Source organism: Bombina bombina, chromosome 4 (assembly GCF_027579735.1).
Source record: "Bombina bombina isolate aBomBom1 chromosome 4, aBomBom1.pri, whole genome shotgun sequence".
In the NCBI taxonomy this organism is placed as follows: Eukaryota; Metazoa; Chordata; class Amphibia; order Anura; family Bombinatoridae; genus Bombina; species Bombina bombina.
The window spans coordinates 548,911,383-548,928,719 of record NC_069502.1 but is presented as its reverse complement, the minus strand read 5'-3'; the positions used below and the strand labels follow the sequence as shown (position 1 = coordinate 548,928,719).

Below are 17,337 nucleotides of genomic sequence, written 5' to 3'. Positions count from 1 at the left end.
GTTACACATTTATAAAACTGTCGCAACATGTTGGGGTATGCTTAAAAAAGTGAGATTAGGGTTTTTGTTCCCAAAGATGCAAGTAACAAGCGGACTATTGCATGGCACAGAAATAAGTTTCAGCTAAACTGAATGAGCTTTTACCACCACAGTGATTTGATTCAGATGTGTAAAGCAAAACTCAAATTCATTAACGTTTTAAGTCCACCTTAAATATTAATAGAATGAAACTATAACGTGGTAATTTCATAAATAGCGCTCAGCACTTGGAGCATGCGCAGACAGTTGTTAAGGTAACACTGGTCTAATGCTCGCACAGATAAGGCATTAGCGTCATCCCGTTCCTTACCCAGGTGAAGAAACATAGAGGGGCTAAAGTTGAACAGTTTGTCTATACTTTTTCTCTCCTAACAATGTATATAGCGGTCAAATTCAGTAGCAGGAAGGTAAGTAAATTATTAGGAGATTTCCCCAGCAGTTATAATGCATTAAACAACTGTAATCTGATAAAACACACACATATGATAATTCGCAATACACAAACATTTTCAAACGAACATAAATGCAGTGAACATTTTTATTGTATCTAAATTCATCTGAGTTTGCAAAAGAAAAAATGTGCAGCGGCCTTTGTATTAAATAACTGAATTACCTGTTTAACAACAGGCATTATTCACCATAGTGTGCAGATGTTTTAAGCTTTGCACAATCTGACTGTAAAAGCCTGTAACCTTCTCATGCATGTGTACATAAGTGACGTATTTCCTCCTACATAATAGGCATCTAGTTACCTGCCCTTCTTCAGTAGATTGCTGACTTTGTGAGGTACCGCACCAAGGTCTCCACATCCCCTCAGAACTGAAAAGCGAGCACATAAAGTAACATTATTTACTCTCTGCCTGATGGTTTAACAGTTTATGAGTGTACAGTGTCTCATCATATTCAAGTAAAAGAGATGCCAGTGTTACAAGTCATCTCCCAGCACATACAGTACACAAACAGAATGTCAGGCTGCACAGCCTCTAATCATCTGTGTGTTCTGCAACACAAAACAATACTGAGTATTTGTATAGCTACAAAGCATTGGCCTCTCACCTGCTGGCAGTTCCTGCATTTGAGTCAGTGTTGGCCGATGCAGCCTCACAGCTCCTTTGGTTAGTCGTGTGACTGAGCTCCATGATAAAGTTCCCTGTCTGCCCTGCTACAGCTCATCTGATTTTAACCTAACTTCTGGCTGGACTTTGAGAGCACTGTCACCACCCCTCTGGCCATGAGATGACAGAGGTGGCATTGCACATGGTGAGGTGTGAAAGTGCTCACTCTGGGGAAGCAGGACACGTGCTGAGTGCAGATGGCGCTGCTCTCCTGCTGGGATCACTGTTAAATTCACTAAGAGCTTCCCTGGTGTCATCAGCCTGTCCAGCTTCACCATTTAATGCAGCAGATTCACTAGAGAGATGAGAGCTTTAGTGAATCAGATGCAAAGCTTAGATTAATATAGGAAATACTGAATCTCTTGACTTGAGGTATATGACACAGGAGATGCTGCTTAGCACATTTAGCCCACTGTCTGCAGGATCCTATCCATCTTCACCTTATGTATATTACTCACTAGGTACACACTTCACAACTTACCTGTATTTTCAGAACCATATTTTCATCAATAGTATCTTTACTCTCGGCATATATTGCACAAATCAAGTGTTGTTGTTTTTTGTTTTGTTTTGTTTTTTTTGCATATTCTCTTCAGCATTATGGTCCTTAAAATGCCATAATAATGAAAACCATTGCGTGCTTTTTGTTAGAACATGTCATTTTATCAATAGCGACCCTGTCATGCTATGTGAAGTACCACTCTATAGCAGAAACTGCCACTGGTTCAATCAGTAGTGCTAGTCCTACAACTCACCTGTGTAACTAGCGCTAATAATTAGTTTAGCAGCAGATTCTGCTAGGGACAGCAGTGCTCTGCAGCTCCCACATGGTACTTCATCTATGTGTTTAACTATCTGCATATGGAATTGCAGGGTAGTTAGTGATACAATGGCATGCTCTATGTATATATATATTCAGGTGTACCTCAGAGATATTGTGGATATAGCGATAAAGTGAGTCACACAATTTGTTTTGGTTCCCAGTGGATATAAAAGTTTTTTTTTACACTATACTGTAGTCTATTAAGAGTACAATAGCATTATGTCTAAAAAAAAATGTAAATGCCTTAATTAAAAAATACTTTACTGCTAAAAAATTCTAACCATCATCTGAGCCTTCAGTGAGTCGTGTTATTTTTGCTGGTGGTGTGTATATATAGGTGTGTGTGTGTGTGTATATGTGTATTCATGTGTATTTATGTGTTTTTATAATGGCACCGATTGACTTGCTCGAAACAGGGTTGTCACAAACCTTTCATTTGTAAAAAGAGCATGATCTGCGAAGACAAGGAATGTCTGTATATATTCTATGGATTATTCCGAATTTTTTACAGTATCTGTTGTGCACGCGGTTACCAGAACAGCTGCAGGGCAAGGCCTATCACGTGGTAGGTGACTGACAGAGAGGCAGACGATCAGGGTTTGAGACATGACATGACTGACAGGGGTACTGCTGGGGTCAGTGGCCTGACCTGAGTTATTATATGGCTAACAGTGATGCTGCAGGGCTGAGGGGTCTTATATGAGAAGTAATACTATATACAGTATGACTGGCATAGTGGATACAGCTCTTGGCTTCTTAACTTATGGAATTATATTACACTACTTAGATGTAACTTTTTTTGTTTTGCTGTGGCAACCCGGATCAATCAGGGAATGTGATAAGTTGGAGGTGGCTTAGAAATATTGCTTTTGATATTCCGGGTAAATTATGTCATTAATCTTTTAATAGCCTCAGATCTCTAAAAATTTTAAGTTATATATTGAGTAACAGAGAGAGTTACATAGTTACACAGTTGTAGTCTCTTTTGTATCATCATAGTTTGTTTTTTAATTATACTCACAGTAAAGTTACATCTATATTTTTGTCTGCTGTGTTTGAAAGTTACGTTTTACTCAGCATAAGATGTTACACACTTTGTATCAATTGTGCTATTTTCATTTCTGTTATTTTCTGGGCTCAATAGGAGATGGTGCAGGGCTGAAGGGTCTGACATGAGAACAAATATATAACATATGATTAGGGTTCTTATATATGGCTTCATGTAGCTGACATACTATAGGCTGTGCTAGTTATCTGACAGAGGTGCTGATCAGAGGTATGATGTCGCTTTTGATTGGCAGTAGCCTGCAGGGCCATGGGTCCTGATGTGGCATTTGCTTGATAGAGAGAGGGGATGTCAGCCCCTGAAGTGTGGTCTAAGAATTTTTTGGGCGCAATTTATTTAGAATGCTCCAAAACAATATGTGTGTGTCAAGCATAGAACAAGTTATAAGAAGATCTTGGATACAAGAAGTATTTTTTTTGCAAATGAATGTCTACAGCATATCACTTCTGATCATGTCTGAAATTCACTACTTGTGTAAAAGTTGTTTAAAATTTCTTGTGGTGCAAAAAGGAGAAGAGCACCACTTTGGACTGTGAAGTGGAAGCTAAGAGGCAGGCTGTTTGTCAGCTTTGTGGGGGTGGCTTTCATACTATGGCCCCTATTTATGAAAGTCTGGTGGACCTGATCCGACAGTGCGGATCAGGTCTGCCAGACCTCGCTGTATACGGAGAGCAATACGCTCGCCGTATTCAGCATTGCACCAGCAGCACACAAGAGCTGCTGGTGCAACGCCACCCCGTGCAGACTTGCGCCCAATGGGTCGCCAGCAGGGGGGTATCAATCAACCCGATCGTACTTGATCGGGTTGATCTCCGGCGATGTCTGTCTGCCTGCATAGAGCAGGCGGACAGGTTATGGAGCAGCGGTCTTTGTGACCGCTGCTTCATAACTGCTGTTTCTGGCGAGTCTGCAGGCTCGCCAGAAACACGGGGCATCAAGCTCCGTACGGAGCTTGATAAATATGCCCCTATATGTAAAAGTAATTTAAACCTACACTCTTCCTTGGATTGAACTTGAATCTTGGACACAGGTTTAGATATTTGAAGAGTGATTTAATCACATAATTTAGTGATTCTTGAGTTTGGGTGTAAAGAAACAGGGCTTTGGCCTAGCAAGTTGCCCCATGGTATCTTTGCTGAACTTTCCCTTTAATCTCAATATCCCATTTGTGAAAGTGCATATAAATGTAAGGAGCACGTATGACTTATATAAAATTCTATTTGGATCCTTCTGGATTCTACTTAACTATAACTAGATCGAGTGAATGTTCAATTTACTTATCAGCTTTCTCTGAATGTTCTTAGAGTACCTGAGTTGACAAAATTATTTTACCATTATTCATTAAAGGGACATTGTGCACTAGATGTTTCTTTGCATAAATATTTTGTAGATGATCTTTTGATATAGCCCATCTGGGAGTGTTTTTGTAACAACCTATAGTTTTCCTTATTTTTTAAATATCATTCTGTGCTGATTTTCAGACTCCTAAGCCCCAAAATTTTGTATGTATACTTGTATACTGATGTCTACAGACTCTTGTTTGTGTAATAGGTCTTTTAATATGCAGGGGAGGGGATGGGGGGGGGTCTGCCTTTCATGCTTTCCCGTCCCTTTCAATGGGTGTCCCGGCCTAACCTTATCACCAGTGCTAAACTGGAAGCTTCTAAGTACGATTTTAAAAGGTTTTATACTGGATGTTATATCAGTATCAGTGCATATTATTCTTTATAGTAGTGTCTATTACATGCAGTTATATGACAATTGGTGTACACTGTAGCTTTAAATAGAATATGGTTGTAACAAAATAGTGACATTCACATTGTACATCTCCATATTGTTCATCAATACTGCACCAGTAAAGCTTCAGACATTATTCCTTTACTGATCTTGTGGAACAATACTGAGGCCATGCGATTCTCTTAGCTGGTACTGCTGCTATCTAACCCTCCTAGTGGGGATCAGGTAGTGAGCAAGTGTGGGAGCCCCACACGAAACATGTCTGCAACTACCACTTGACATCGTGAGCTGCGAGCTCATTTTTGTTTTTACGCTGACTCACTAATAAAAGTTATTTTTTACGGATTGCGTCCCCCTGTATCCTCTTTTTCACACACCCACCTCCTTGTGATGCCCGGCAGTCCTGGTTTGCTGTCTGTTATTTTGACGCCGTGACGTAGGCGTCTGCTAGCCTTAGGCTCCCAGGAAGTGAGGAGGAGTGTGAAGAGCAAGGAGACCGGTGCTTCACCGAAGACACGCTGCCCTAAACACAGGTCCCCGGAGGCTGGTAAGCGCCACTGTATAATTGTGTATGCTGGGGGATCAGGTATGGCCTTACTGAAATGCTGGAAATATATGCACCAATTTCTACAAGAAGAAAGTACAAGTCTTTATTTCAGTTATAGATTAATTGCATTAAAGGGACAGTCTAGTTGATTTTTTTATTGTTTAAAAAGATAGATAGCGCCTTTGCTACCCATTTTCCAGCTTTGCATAACCAACATTGTTTTAGTAATTTATTTAGAACCTCTAAGCCTGTTTCTAAGCCCCTGCAGGCCACCCCTTATTTCAGTGCTTTTTATTAGTTTTTTAAATCTTGCACAACTGGCAGACAGTGCTAGTTAATGTATGCCATATAGATAACACTGTGCTCACTCCCATGGAGAATGATAATGGTTATATAAGAACTAGCACTGACTGGCTAAAATGCAAGATTGTAAAAAGCACCAAGATAAGGGGCAGGCTGTAGGAGCTTATATACATGTAATCATAGAACTAAAAAGCATATTAATATAATAGTGTTGGTTATGCAAAACTGGGGAATGGCTAATATAAGGATTATTTATCTTTTTAAACAATAACAATTAATCAGTTCATGTATAATGGTTCTGAGTATTGATGACTTTGAATGTGATGCCTCTGCTAATTAGCATAAGCAAGATATGTAATGCTTGTATATGTGATCTTTGAGAACCTCTACAGGGTAACAGCTATGATTAGCCTACAGAGGATGTTCATCTTGACAATTGCAATCTATAAAGATTTCTGGATCCTTAAGTAGTGATTGTGAGTCTGAGGTCTATCGCTAAATCTGCCTGATCAGAGCATTCCATGCAGTGACTAAAAAGGGTGCATTCTGCCTGTTTGTGATAACCCTGAAACTCTCGAATCAGATGGATCTCTGAGTAGGCTTCATATTGAAATAGTGTTCTCCGTCATTTTTTATGTGGGATATAATTGTTACTGCTATCATTGGTGAGATGGTTAGTTGTTCATGAGTTCCTTTTCAAAATACTTTTTTTGCCTATATTTGATAAGCGATATTTGATATATTGCTGCACATAGTCTCTTTGGTTGAATTTTTAATTTCTATGGATTTTAAAGGGAAAAAAATGGAGACGCAGTATGGGCTAAAGGCAGCTTATATTTATTAACAGAGACCAGGCAGACACAATCATGATACAACCTAGCATGTATTAAAACATTAAACAAAAAGTTGCTATATGTATCTTTAGAAACATTAGATAACAGAATAAACTGGATATTAAAAGTCTACACACCATTATGAAATTACAGGTCTTTCAAATGTAAAGCTAGAAATAGCACCAATGTAAAAGTCAGATGTTTTCAATCTTCCAACATGCAAAATTCCAGAGAAAAAATCCTGAATAATTAATTACTAGGAACATTTTAAATAAAAAAAAAAAAAATACAACTCCCTGATTGCATAAATCTGCATTCATAATGGGGGCTCTAGCTGTGTTCACATTTAACCAATCACATTCTAAACCATAACTGTAAGCAAATACCATACACCTGCCATCAATGAAAGTGAATCTGATTAAATCCAGATTAAATTATTTGAAGGATTTGTTTGCATTTTTGGGAGACAACAACTTATCAGGGAGGCTACCAAGAGACGAACAGCAACATTGAATGAGCTATAGAGATTTCTGGCAGGTACCGTTCACTCCTTGCATGTGACCCCCATCCCTTGTATTATGCTCATGTCTGGGCTATGGGGTAGGCAAAAAGAAACACCCCAAACAATGTGGGGAAAATGTGCTATGGTCTGACAAGGCAAAGGTTGAACATTTCAGCCTACATTTTAAAAAAAGATGTTTGGCGCAAAGCCAACAAAGCTCATCATCCAAGAAACACCATACCAACTTTGAAACATGATGGTGGTAGTAGCATCATGCTTTGGGGTTGCTTCTTTTCAGCTGGGTCAGGGGCTCTTGTCAAGATCAACAAACAAGGTGCAAAATAGCATGCTCTATTAATGAAAACACAGTCCCAACAATACAGTGGTAAAATTTTGTTATGTATACATATAAGGAATATAATCACGAAGGTAGGAGGGAACATTTACCAGTTAATATCCACACTGGGTCTGAGGTCACATGGCCAAACAGCAAGGTGGTTTGTTTAAACGCTTCAAAGTGTCCCAATAAGATGTATTACCTCAAAGTAAGCTTGCAGTAATCCTGTTTGATACAAAATACAAGAATCCAAGATAAGATAAACTGCAGTTTAAAGTTAAAAAAACATTATTTTTCAATTCCATAAAACATGTTACATGGAGAGTAAAAGTTCATAAAACTAATATGTCATATCCACGCCAGGTGGGGCGGAGGAGGGGGGCATATTTGAAGAGTTTTTACATAGCAAAGACAGTGCGCTCACTGAAACTAAAAGCGGTTTCTGTGTAGAGGCACTTCAAATAATGCCTGTGCAACCTTACTGTAACTAAACCTACACTACCTGCCTCACACTGTAAAGTCTTGCCATTGAAAAGGTGGCGAGATGGAAATGGCTGAAAACCTTCACGTAACCTGTACTTCAGAGATTGGAATATATTGCGCTACTGGCGATTTATCCTAATCAAAATGCAGGTTACTCCACTGGAACGCACAGCTAACTCCCACAGAATACCTACATCTTCATGTCTTTGCTATACCTGACTAATAAAGACAAAAAAACCTTCCTAATATAACTATAGGAGCTATCTCGATACAATTCTATACAATGTTTAAATTATATGCATTTTCATGTATAATGCACATTATTTTAATCATTGTATATAAATTAAACTGTTTTTTGTGTGTTCTTGCTATGATTTAAAACAATTATATATTTATGTATAGAAATGTAATGTTACTCTAAACTATTAACCCTTTATGCACCCTCACCCCCAGGACAAGCTAATCTGCTATAACCTAAATACCTAACCTCCCCCTATTCTACTAACCCCTAAACCACCAATAGCCCACCTCATTTTCCCCCTACACTACTTGACCCTAAACTGCCACAACCCCCCAATGCAAAATACCCTTACACTACTTAACTACCTAACAGCTAACCACCGACCACTAAACTAGCACCCCCTAAGTTACAGAAAATATTACAAAAAATAAAAACATTTTAAATTCCCCTTAAAAAAGCCCACCCAAACTAAAAAAAACCTATACTAACCCTAAAACCTAATCTAAAAATTGCCATGGAAAGGGCATTTTGTAGGCCATTGCCCTAAAATGATTTAGCTTTTTTATTTGGCTAAAAAAACAACAACCCTATTCTAAAGTCAAAGTAAACCCCACACATCAAATAAAATCCTATCTTCAAGCCTAAACTAACAATTGCCCTGATAAAGGCATTTGGTAGGGCATGCAGTGTTCGAACGTGATTAGCTCCTTTAGTTTAACCCCTTAATGACCACAGCACTTTTCCATTTTCTGTCCGTTTGGGACCAAGGCTATTTTTACATTTTTGCGGTGTTTGTGTTTAGCTGTAATTTCCCTCTTACTCATTTACTGTACCCACACATATTATATACCGTTTTTCTCGCCATTAAATTAACTTTCTAAAAATACCATTATTTTCATCATATCTTATAATTTACTATAAAAAAAAATATAAAATATGAGGAAAAAATGGAAAAAAACACACTTTTTTTAACTTTGACCCCCAAAATCTGTTACACATCTACAACCACCAAAAAAAAAAACATGCTAAATAGTTTCTAAATTTTGTCCTGAGTTTAGAAATACCTAATATTTACATGTTCTTTGCTTTTTTTGAAAGCTATAGGGCCATAAATACAAGTAGCATTTTGCTATTTCCAAACTACTTTTTTTCAAAATTAGCGCTAGTTACATTGGAACACTAATATCTTTCAGGAATCCCTGAATATCAATTGACATGTATATATTTTTTTTTAGAAGACATCCCAAAGTATTAATCTAGGCCAATTTTGGTATATTTCATGCCACCATTTCACCGCCAAATGCGATCAAATACAAAATATCGTTCGCTAACCAGTCTGCACTTTTTCCTATTTTTAACCTTGAGTGAAGTAGTAACTATTTCTCTCTGGGCTATTAACTTTTACCACTTGTCTAGTAAATTATAGTAATATTTTTCCACCCTATACTCTATATAAGTGGCAAGTGCAAATGTGCATGCTACTAGTAACATCAAAAGAAACAAGTGGGTTGGCAGGAATCTAATTCATGTATGCCTAGGGGGCAAGGTGTGTATAAACACTACAAATACGAAAAACATCTAAAATCCAGTCTTGTTTCCATGATAATTCTGGAGTACCTTTTTATACTCTGTAGTAAGTGTAAATTGGCGCAATAGCAGTAAACTAATAATTTAACATGCACTGCCAAACTCTTGTATGTGCATAGCAATAATTTTTTAGTACACCCTGATGTTAACTAACTATCGGCCAGATTACGAGTTTTGCGTTATGAGGGGTGCAGTACTAACTTGCACGTTATTGTCACCGCTCACTTACCTACAGCGCTGGTATTACAGGTTTTTCTAAACCCGGCGTTATTAGGCAAGAAGTGAGCGTAGAGCAAAATTGTGCTCCATACCGCACTCCAATACCAGCGCTGCTTAAGTCAGCGGTGAGCTGGTTTTATGTGCTCGTGCACGATTTCCCCATAGACATCAATGGGGGAGCTGGATGAAAAAAAGTCTAACACCTGCAATAAAGCAGCGTAAAGCTCCGTAACGCAGCCCCAATGATTCCTATGGGGAAACTAAATTTATGTTTACACCTAACACCCTAACATGAACCCCGAGTCTAAACACCCTAATTTTACACTTATTAACCCCTAATCTGCTGCCCCCAACATCGCCGACACCTAAATTATATTTATTAACCCCTAATCTGCCACCCCGACATCGCAGACACCTACATTATACTTATTAACCCTTAATCTGCAGCTCCGGACATCGCCGCCACTATAATAAACATATTAACCCCTAAACCACCGCACTCCCGCATCACAAACACTAGTTAAATATTAACTGCTAATCTGCCATCCCCAATGTCGCCGCCACTATATTAAATGTATTAACCCTTAAACCTAAGTCTAACCCTAACCCTAACACCCCCTAACTTAAATATAATTAAAATAAATCTAAATAAAATTACTATCATTACCTAAATTATTCCTATTTAAAACTAAATACTTCTAGAAATATGGAATAAAAAGCGCAGAGTAAAAACACCAAACTCCTGATATACCTAAAAAGTCCCTAATATAGGCATGTAAAAAACAGATAAAATTATATTTAAACAGGAGCGCTGTAGCTAAAGGTGAATGTGAAACAAATTAAAACAGGTGATAGATTCCAAAAGATACGTGTTAAAACATCAATGTTGATAAATATTATAATAGTGACAAATGCTTAGTGATAAGGTTATTCGTGCATATTGTGAATAATCAGAAAAAGGGCTTGGTGAAGCAAAATAGACTAAAATAAACAGTGACAAGTAAAGTGTGGTTTAGCAAGGCTCTGCCTAAAAGTATTTAATGCAACATATGTAAATACAGAATAAAAAACACATATACTAAAAACGGACGTCTCCGTATAAAACAAAATATGCCAATACACCGACTTTTTCAAAATGTATCTCCTTATAGCCAGAAATGGGATAAAGCAGTCCCGGTAACAGTTAATATGTGGATAGATGATGCAGGCTTACCCCCAAACAATTGCGGCTCTTGATGAAGGAAAAGAGGAAATTACCGCCGTGGCGGAAGTGACGTCACTTATAGGGGCGCTGGCCTGACTGAGCACTCCGATTGGTTTCTGTTACGGTCGCTCTCAGGTTTCAGCTTCTTAGTTCACAGTGGCAAGGTATCCGCTCTTTATGTGCTCAGATGCACGCAGGATACTGATAACGGCTGTTTTGTACTGAATGCGACCGTTTAGAGTAGATGCAAAAGTTCCATATATAACCTTCAATAAGGCTTATAGTGTTGGTACACAAGCAGGTACCAGGAGGATGCAAAATTCTTTAAAAGTTCCACAGATGACAAGCTGTATCAATCTGTAACAGCAACTGGTAGCTGTGAAATACTTCTTAAAATCAGAAGTTGGCAACAAACATCAACGCGTTTCTCCCTCTGCAGGGCTTTCTCAAGAGTCTAACCCTAACCCTAACACCCCCTAACTTAAATATAATTAAAATAAATCTAAATAAAATTACTATCATTACCTAAATTATTCCTATTTAAAACTAAATACTTACCTATAAAATAAACCCTAAGCTAGCTACAAAATAACTAATAATTACATTGTATCTATCTTAATGTTTATTTTTATTTTACAGGCAAGTTTGTATGTATTTTAATTAGGTAGAATAGTTACTAAATAGTTATTAACTATTTACTAACTACCTAGCTAAAATAAATACAAATTTACCTGTAAAATAAAACCTAACCTGTGTTACACTAACACCTAACATTACACAACAATTAAATAAATTACATAAATTAAATACAATTACCTAAATTACAACCCCCCCCACTAAATTACAGAAAATAAAAAACAAATTATCATATATATATAAACTAATTTCATTTAATCTAATAGCCCTATCAAAATAAAAAAGCTCCCCCAAAATAAAAATAAAAACCTAGCCTAAACTAAACTACCAATAGCCCTTAAAAGGGCCTTTTGCGGGGCATTGCCCCAAAGAAATCAGCTCTTTTACCTGTAAAAAAAAATACAAACAACCCCCCAACAGTAAAACCCACCACCCACACAACCAACCCCCCAAATAAAAACCTAACTAAAAAACCTAAGCTCCCCATTGCCCTGAATAGGGCATTTGGATGGGCATTGCCCTTAAAAGGGCATTTAACTCTATTGCTGCCCAAACCCTAACCTAAAAATAAAACCCACCCAATAAACACTTAAAAAAAACCTAACAATAACCCCCAAAGTTCCACTTTGAAAACTAGACATCCATCCTCAACGAAGCCTGGAGAAGTCCTCAACGAAGCGTAAAGAATTCCTCAATGAAGCCGGGAGAAGTCTTCATCCAAGCCGGCAGAAGTGGTCCTCCAGACTGGCAGAAGTCTTCATCCAGACGGCATCTTCTATCTTCATCCATTCTGCACGGAGCGGGTCCATCTTCAAGACATCCGGCACGGAGCATCCTCATCTTCCGACGTCTAACTAAGAATGAAGGTTCCTTTAAATGACATCATCCAAGATGGTGTCCCTTGAATTCCGATTGGCTGATAGAATTCTATCAGCCAATCGGAATTAAAGGTGAAAAAGTCCTATTGGCTGATGCAATCAGCCAATAGAATTGAGCTTCAATCCTATTGGCTGATCCAATCAGCCAATAGGATTGAGCTTGCATTCTATTGGCTGTTCCAATCATCCAATAGAATGCAAGCTCAATCCTATTGGCTGATTGCATCAGCCAATAGGAATTTTTCCTTTAAATTACGTCATCCAAGATGGCGTCACCTTGAATTCTATCAGCCAATCAGAATTCAAGGGACGCCATCTTGGATGACGTAATTTAAAGGAACCTTCATTCTTAGTTAGACGTCCGAAGAAGAGGATGCTCCGCGCCGGATGTCTTGAAGATGGACCTGCTCCGCGCTGGATGGATGAAGATAGAAGATGCCGTCTGGATAAAGACTTCTGCCCGTCTGGAGGACCACTTCTGCCGGCTTGGATGAAGACTTATCCCGGCTTCGTTGAGGATGGAGGTCCGGTCTTCAAAACTGTAAGTGGATCTGCGGGGGTTAGCAATAGAGGGGTTTAGCAATAGAGCTAAATGCCCTTTTAAGGGCAGTACCCATCCAAATGCCCTTTTCAGGGCAATGGGGAGCTTAGTTTTTTTTTTAGTTAGGATTTTATTTGGGGGGTTGGTTGTGTGGGTGGTGAGTTTTACTGTTGGGGGGTTGTTTGTATTTTTTTTTACAGGTAAAAGAGATGATTTCTTTGGGGCAATGCCCCGCAAAAGGCCCTTTTAAGGGCTATTGGTAGTTTAGTTTAGGCTAGGTTTTTTTTTATTTTGGGGGGCTTTTTTATTTTGATAGGGCTATGTGTAATTAGTTTAAATATCTGATAATTTGTTTTTTATTTTCTGTAATTTAGTGGGGGGGTTTTAATTTAGGTAATGTATTTAATTTATGTAATTTATGTAATTGTTGTGTAATGTTAGATGTTAGTATAACTCAGATTAGGTTTTATTTTAAAGGTAAATTTGTATTTATTTTAGCTAGGTAGTTAGTAAATAGTTAATAAATATTTAGTAACTATTCTACCGTGTTAAAATAAATACAAACTTGCCTGTAAAATAAAAATAAACCCTAAGCTAGCTACAATGTAACTATTAGTTATATTGTAGCTAGCTTAGGGTTTATTTTGTTTTAAATAGGAATTATTTAGGTAATGATAGTAGGTTTTATTTAGATTTATTTTAATTATATTTGTTAGGGGGTGTTAGGGTTAGACTTAGGTTTAGGGGTTAATAAATTTAGTATAGTGGCGGTGACGTTGGGGGCGTTAATAACTGTGGTTAATAACTGTAATGTAGATTATGGCGATGTTAGGGACAGCAGATTAGGGGTTAATAATATTAAACTAGTGTTTGCAATGCAGGAGTACGGCGGTTTAGGGGTTAATATGTTTATTCTAGTGGTGGCGATGTCGGGAGTGGCAGAGGGGTTAATAATTTAATTTTAGTGTTTGTGATGCGGGAGGGCCTCGTTTTAGGGGTTAATAGGTAGGTTATGGGTGTTAGTGTACTTTTTAGCACTTTATTTATGAGTTTTATGCTACGGCTTTGTAGTGTAAAACTCATAACTACTGACTTTAGAATGCGTTACGAATCTTGCGGGATAGGCTGTACCGCTCACTTTTTAGCCTCCAAAAAAGCTTGTAATATCGGCGCTATGGAAGTCCCATTGAAAAAAAGACTTTATGAAAATTGCGCAAGTTAATTTGCGGTACGGCCAAAAAAGTGTGCGGGACAACTGTACCTACAAGACTCGTAATAGCAGCGGTAGAGAAAAAGCAGCGTTATAACCCATAACGCTGCTTTTTTTTACTCATTACACAAAAGTCGTAATCTAGCCGTATGCTAGTTTAATACAATGATAAAATTCCATGCCTCGAGTATAGGTAAGTGATATGAGTTTACTCTCCATTAGAATTCTATATAAACACATTATGGGTGGCATTATATTACTTATGACTAAGGAAACTATTTTAGAATATTTTTTTACATATACAATTTTTCTAAAATAACAATTGAGGCATTCTGAAACTGTAATTGACATAGTAAACAGAGAAGTAGATACATATATTTTGAATTGTTTAAGAATGTGCTGATGGGAGAGGAATTGCAAAGTAGGGAATTTGCATGACCTACTCTATGTTTTGGTTTGGTTTATTTGCTTGTTTGTTTGTTTAAAAAAAAAGCATATTTTTACTTCAACAATTAAATTTATTATAAATATATTCCAGAAAAAAAGTACAAAAAATATTATTGCAATAAATTAGTCAATAGAATTGCAGTCCAGGAAGAAAGTGCTTCTGTGTTAGTAGACAAAAAGAGTTAGCATTTAGATCATTAAAACCTCCACATATCTAGTTTTATAGCTTTTGAGTTCTTTTTGGTTTAATTACTGATATCATCTTCCTCAGAGTCACTGTCACTGTCTGTCTCTTGATAGAAGGAAATAGTTGCTTGGACAGGAAAGTTCCTTAGGAGATCTTCTGCATCCTGATATAGGAAGTCATAGCACTTTGAACTGGGCCAAAACAACCTGCAACCAATGCAAGAAAAGTGCCTAAATTAAACAGATCACATGATAAAAACAACAGTTAGGTTCCTCTTATATATCACAGTTCTTGCTTAAAAATATTAGAGTAAATTATGTTTTGAAGCACATCTCTACTAAGTGGTTAATTTATAATATATATATATATATATATATATATATATATATATATATATATATATATATATATATATATATATATATATATATATATATATATATATATATATGTTAAAACAACATTGTTAGAAAGATTTAAAGTAGGTCAAATATAAAATATGTACTATCTAATAATATATAAAACAAAAAACTCCACAATCAATAAACTGGTTTCATTTGGAGTTTACAATAATGCAAACAATGTCTGTTTTATGTGATACAGCCTAACCAGTGTCATTTTTAGTTTACATATAATGTTTGTGAATGAGCCTGATTTGATCAGTTTAGATAATTGCCCAAGTGTATCATCACTGACACAGCTGCCTTATCATGTAAAGCCTCATTCCACACTATTTATTTTAGAACAGGTTTTTTTAAACTAAAAATGGTTGATGAGAAAAGTATGTAAAAGGACTTGAAAATACACTAATTTATTTGTATGTCAACTCATATGTGGTGTAAATGTGGCCTTTTCTTGCCATAATGTGATATTGTGGTACTTACTTAACAGGATGCTGATATGCCAGAAGTGTATGTTTGTCTTTGAACTGCCCTTGATTCTCAGGGAATGTCTATAGATAGAAAACAGTGTTACACATTTATAAAACTGTCGCAACATGTTGGGGTATGCTTAAAAAAGTGAGATTAGGGTTTTTGTTCCCAAAGATGCAAGTAACAAGCGGACTATTGCATGGCACAGAAATAAGTTTCAGCTAAACTGAATGAGCTTTTACCACCACAGTGATTTGATTCAGATGTGTAAAGCAAAACTCAAATTCATTAACGTTTTAAGTCCACCTTAAATATTAATAGAATGAAACTATAACGTGGTAATTTCATAAATAGCGCTCAGCACTTGGAGCATGCGCAGACAGTTGTTAAGGTAACACTGGTCTAATGCTCGCACAGATAAGGCATTAGCGTCATCCCGTTCCTTACCCAGGTGAAGAAACATAGAGGGGCTAAAGTTGAACAGTTTGTCTATACTTTTTCTCTCCTAACAATGTATATAGCGGTCAAATTCAGTAGCAGGAAGGTAAGTAAATTATTAGGAGATTTCCCCAGCAGTTATAATGCATTAAACAACTGTAATCTGATAAAACACACACATATGATAATTCGCAATACACAAACATTTTCAAACGAACATAAATGCAGTGAACATTTTTATTGTATCTAAATTCATCTGAGTTTGCAAAAGAAAAAATGTGCAGCGGCCTTTGTATTAAATAACTGAATTACCTGTTTAACAACAGGCATTATTCACCATAGTGTGCAGATGTTTTAAGCTTTGCACAATCTGACTGTAAAAGCCTGTAACCTTCTCATGCATGTGTACATAAGTGACGTATTTCCTCCTACATAATAGGCATCTAGTTACCTGCCCTTCTTCAGTAGATTGCTGACTTTGTGAGGTACCGCACCAAGGTCTCCACATCCCCTCAGAACTGAAAAGCGAGCACATAAAGTAACATTATTTACTCTCTGCCTGATGGTTTAACAGTTTATGAGTGTACAGTGTCTCATCATATTCAAGTAAAAGAGATGCCAGTGTTACAAGTCATCTCCCAGCACATACAGTACACAAACAGAATGTCAGGCTGCACAGCCTCTAATCATCTGTGTGTTCTGCAACACAAAACAATACTGAGTATTTGTATAGCTACAAAGCATTGGCCTCTCACCTGCTGGCAGTTCCTGCATTTGAGTCAGTGTTGGCCGATGCAGCCTCACAGCTCCTTTGGTTAGTCGTGTGACTGAGCTCCATGATAAAGTTCCCTGTCTGCCCTGCTACAGCTCATCTGATTTTAACCTAACTTCTGGCTGGACTTTGAGAGCACTGTCACCACCCCTCTGGCCATGAGATGACAGAGGTGGCATTGCACATGGTGAGGTGTGAAAGTGCTCACTCTGGGGAAGCAGGACACGTGCTGAGTGCAGATGGCGCTGCTCTCCTGCTGGGATCACTGTTAAATTCACTAAGAGCTTCCCTGGTGTCATCAGCCTGTCCAGCTTCACCAT

General features: G+C 37.5%; 1 protein-coding gene and 1 pseudogene across 1 annotated transcript; both read right to left on the bottom strand.

Moving 5' to 3' along the window:
- LOC128657645 (uncharacterized) overlaps positions 1-1,178 on the bottom strand; it is a 60,222-nt pseudogene extending 59,044 nt beyond the window's left edge.
- Positions 1,179-14,993: 13,815 nt separating this feature from the next.
- On the bottom strand, positions 14,994-17,083 carry LOC128657643 (protein ripply2.1-like). The gene is made up of 4 exons (XM_053712030.1): positions 17,001-17,083; positions 16,697-16,763; positions 15,820-15,887; positions 14,994-15,141 (listed from the first exon to the last, which is right to left on the bottom strand). Exons 1-4 carry the CDS (start codon positions 17,081-17,083, stop codon positions 14,994-14,996), a joined length of 366 nt encoding a protein of 121 aa, XP_053568005.1.
- Positions 17,084-17,337: the final 254 nt, after the last annotated feature.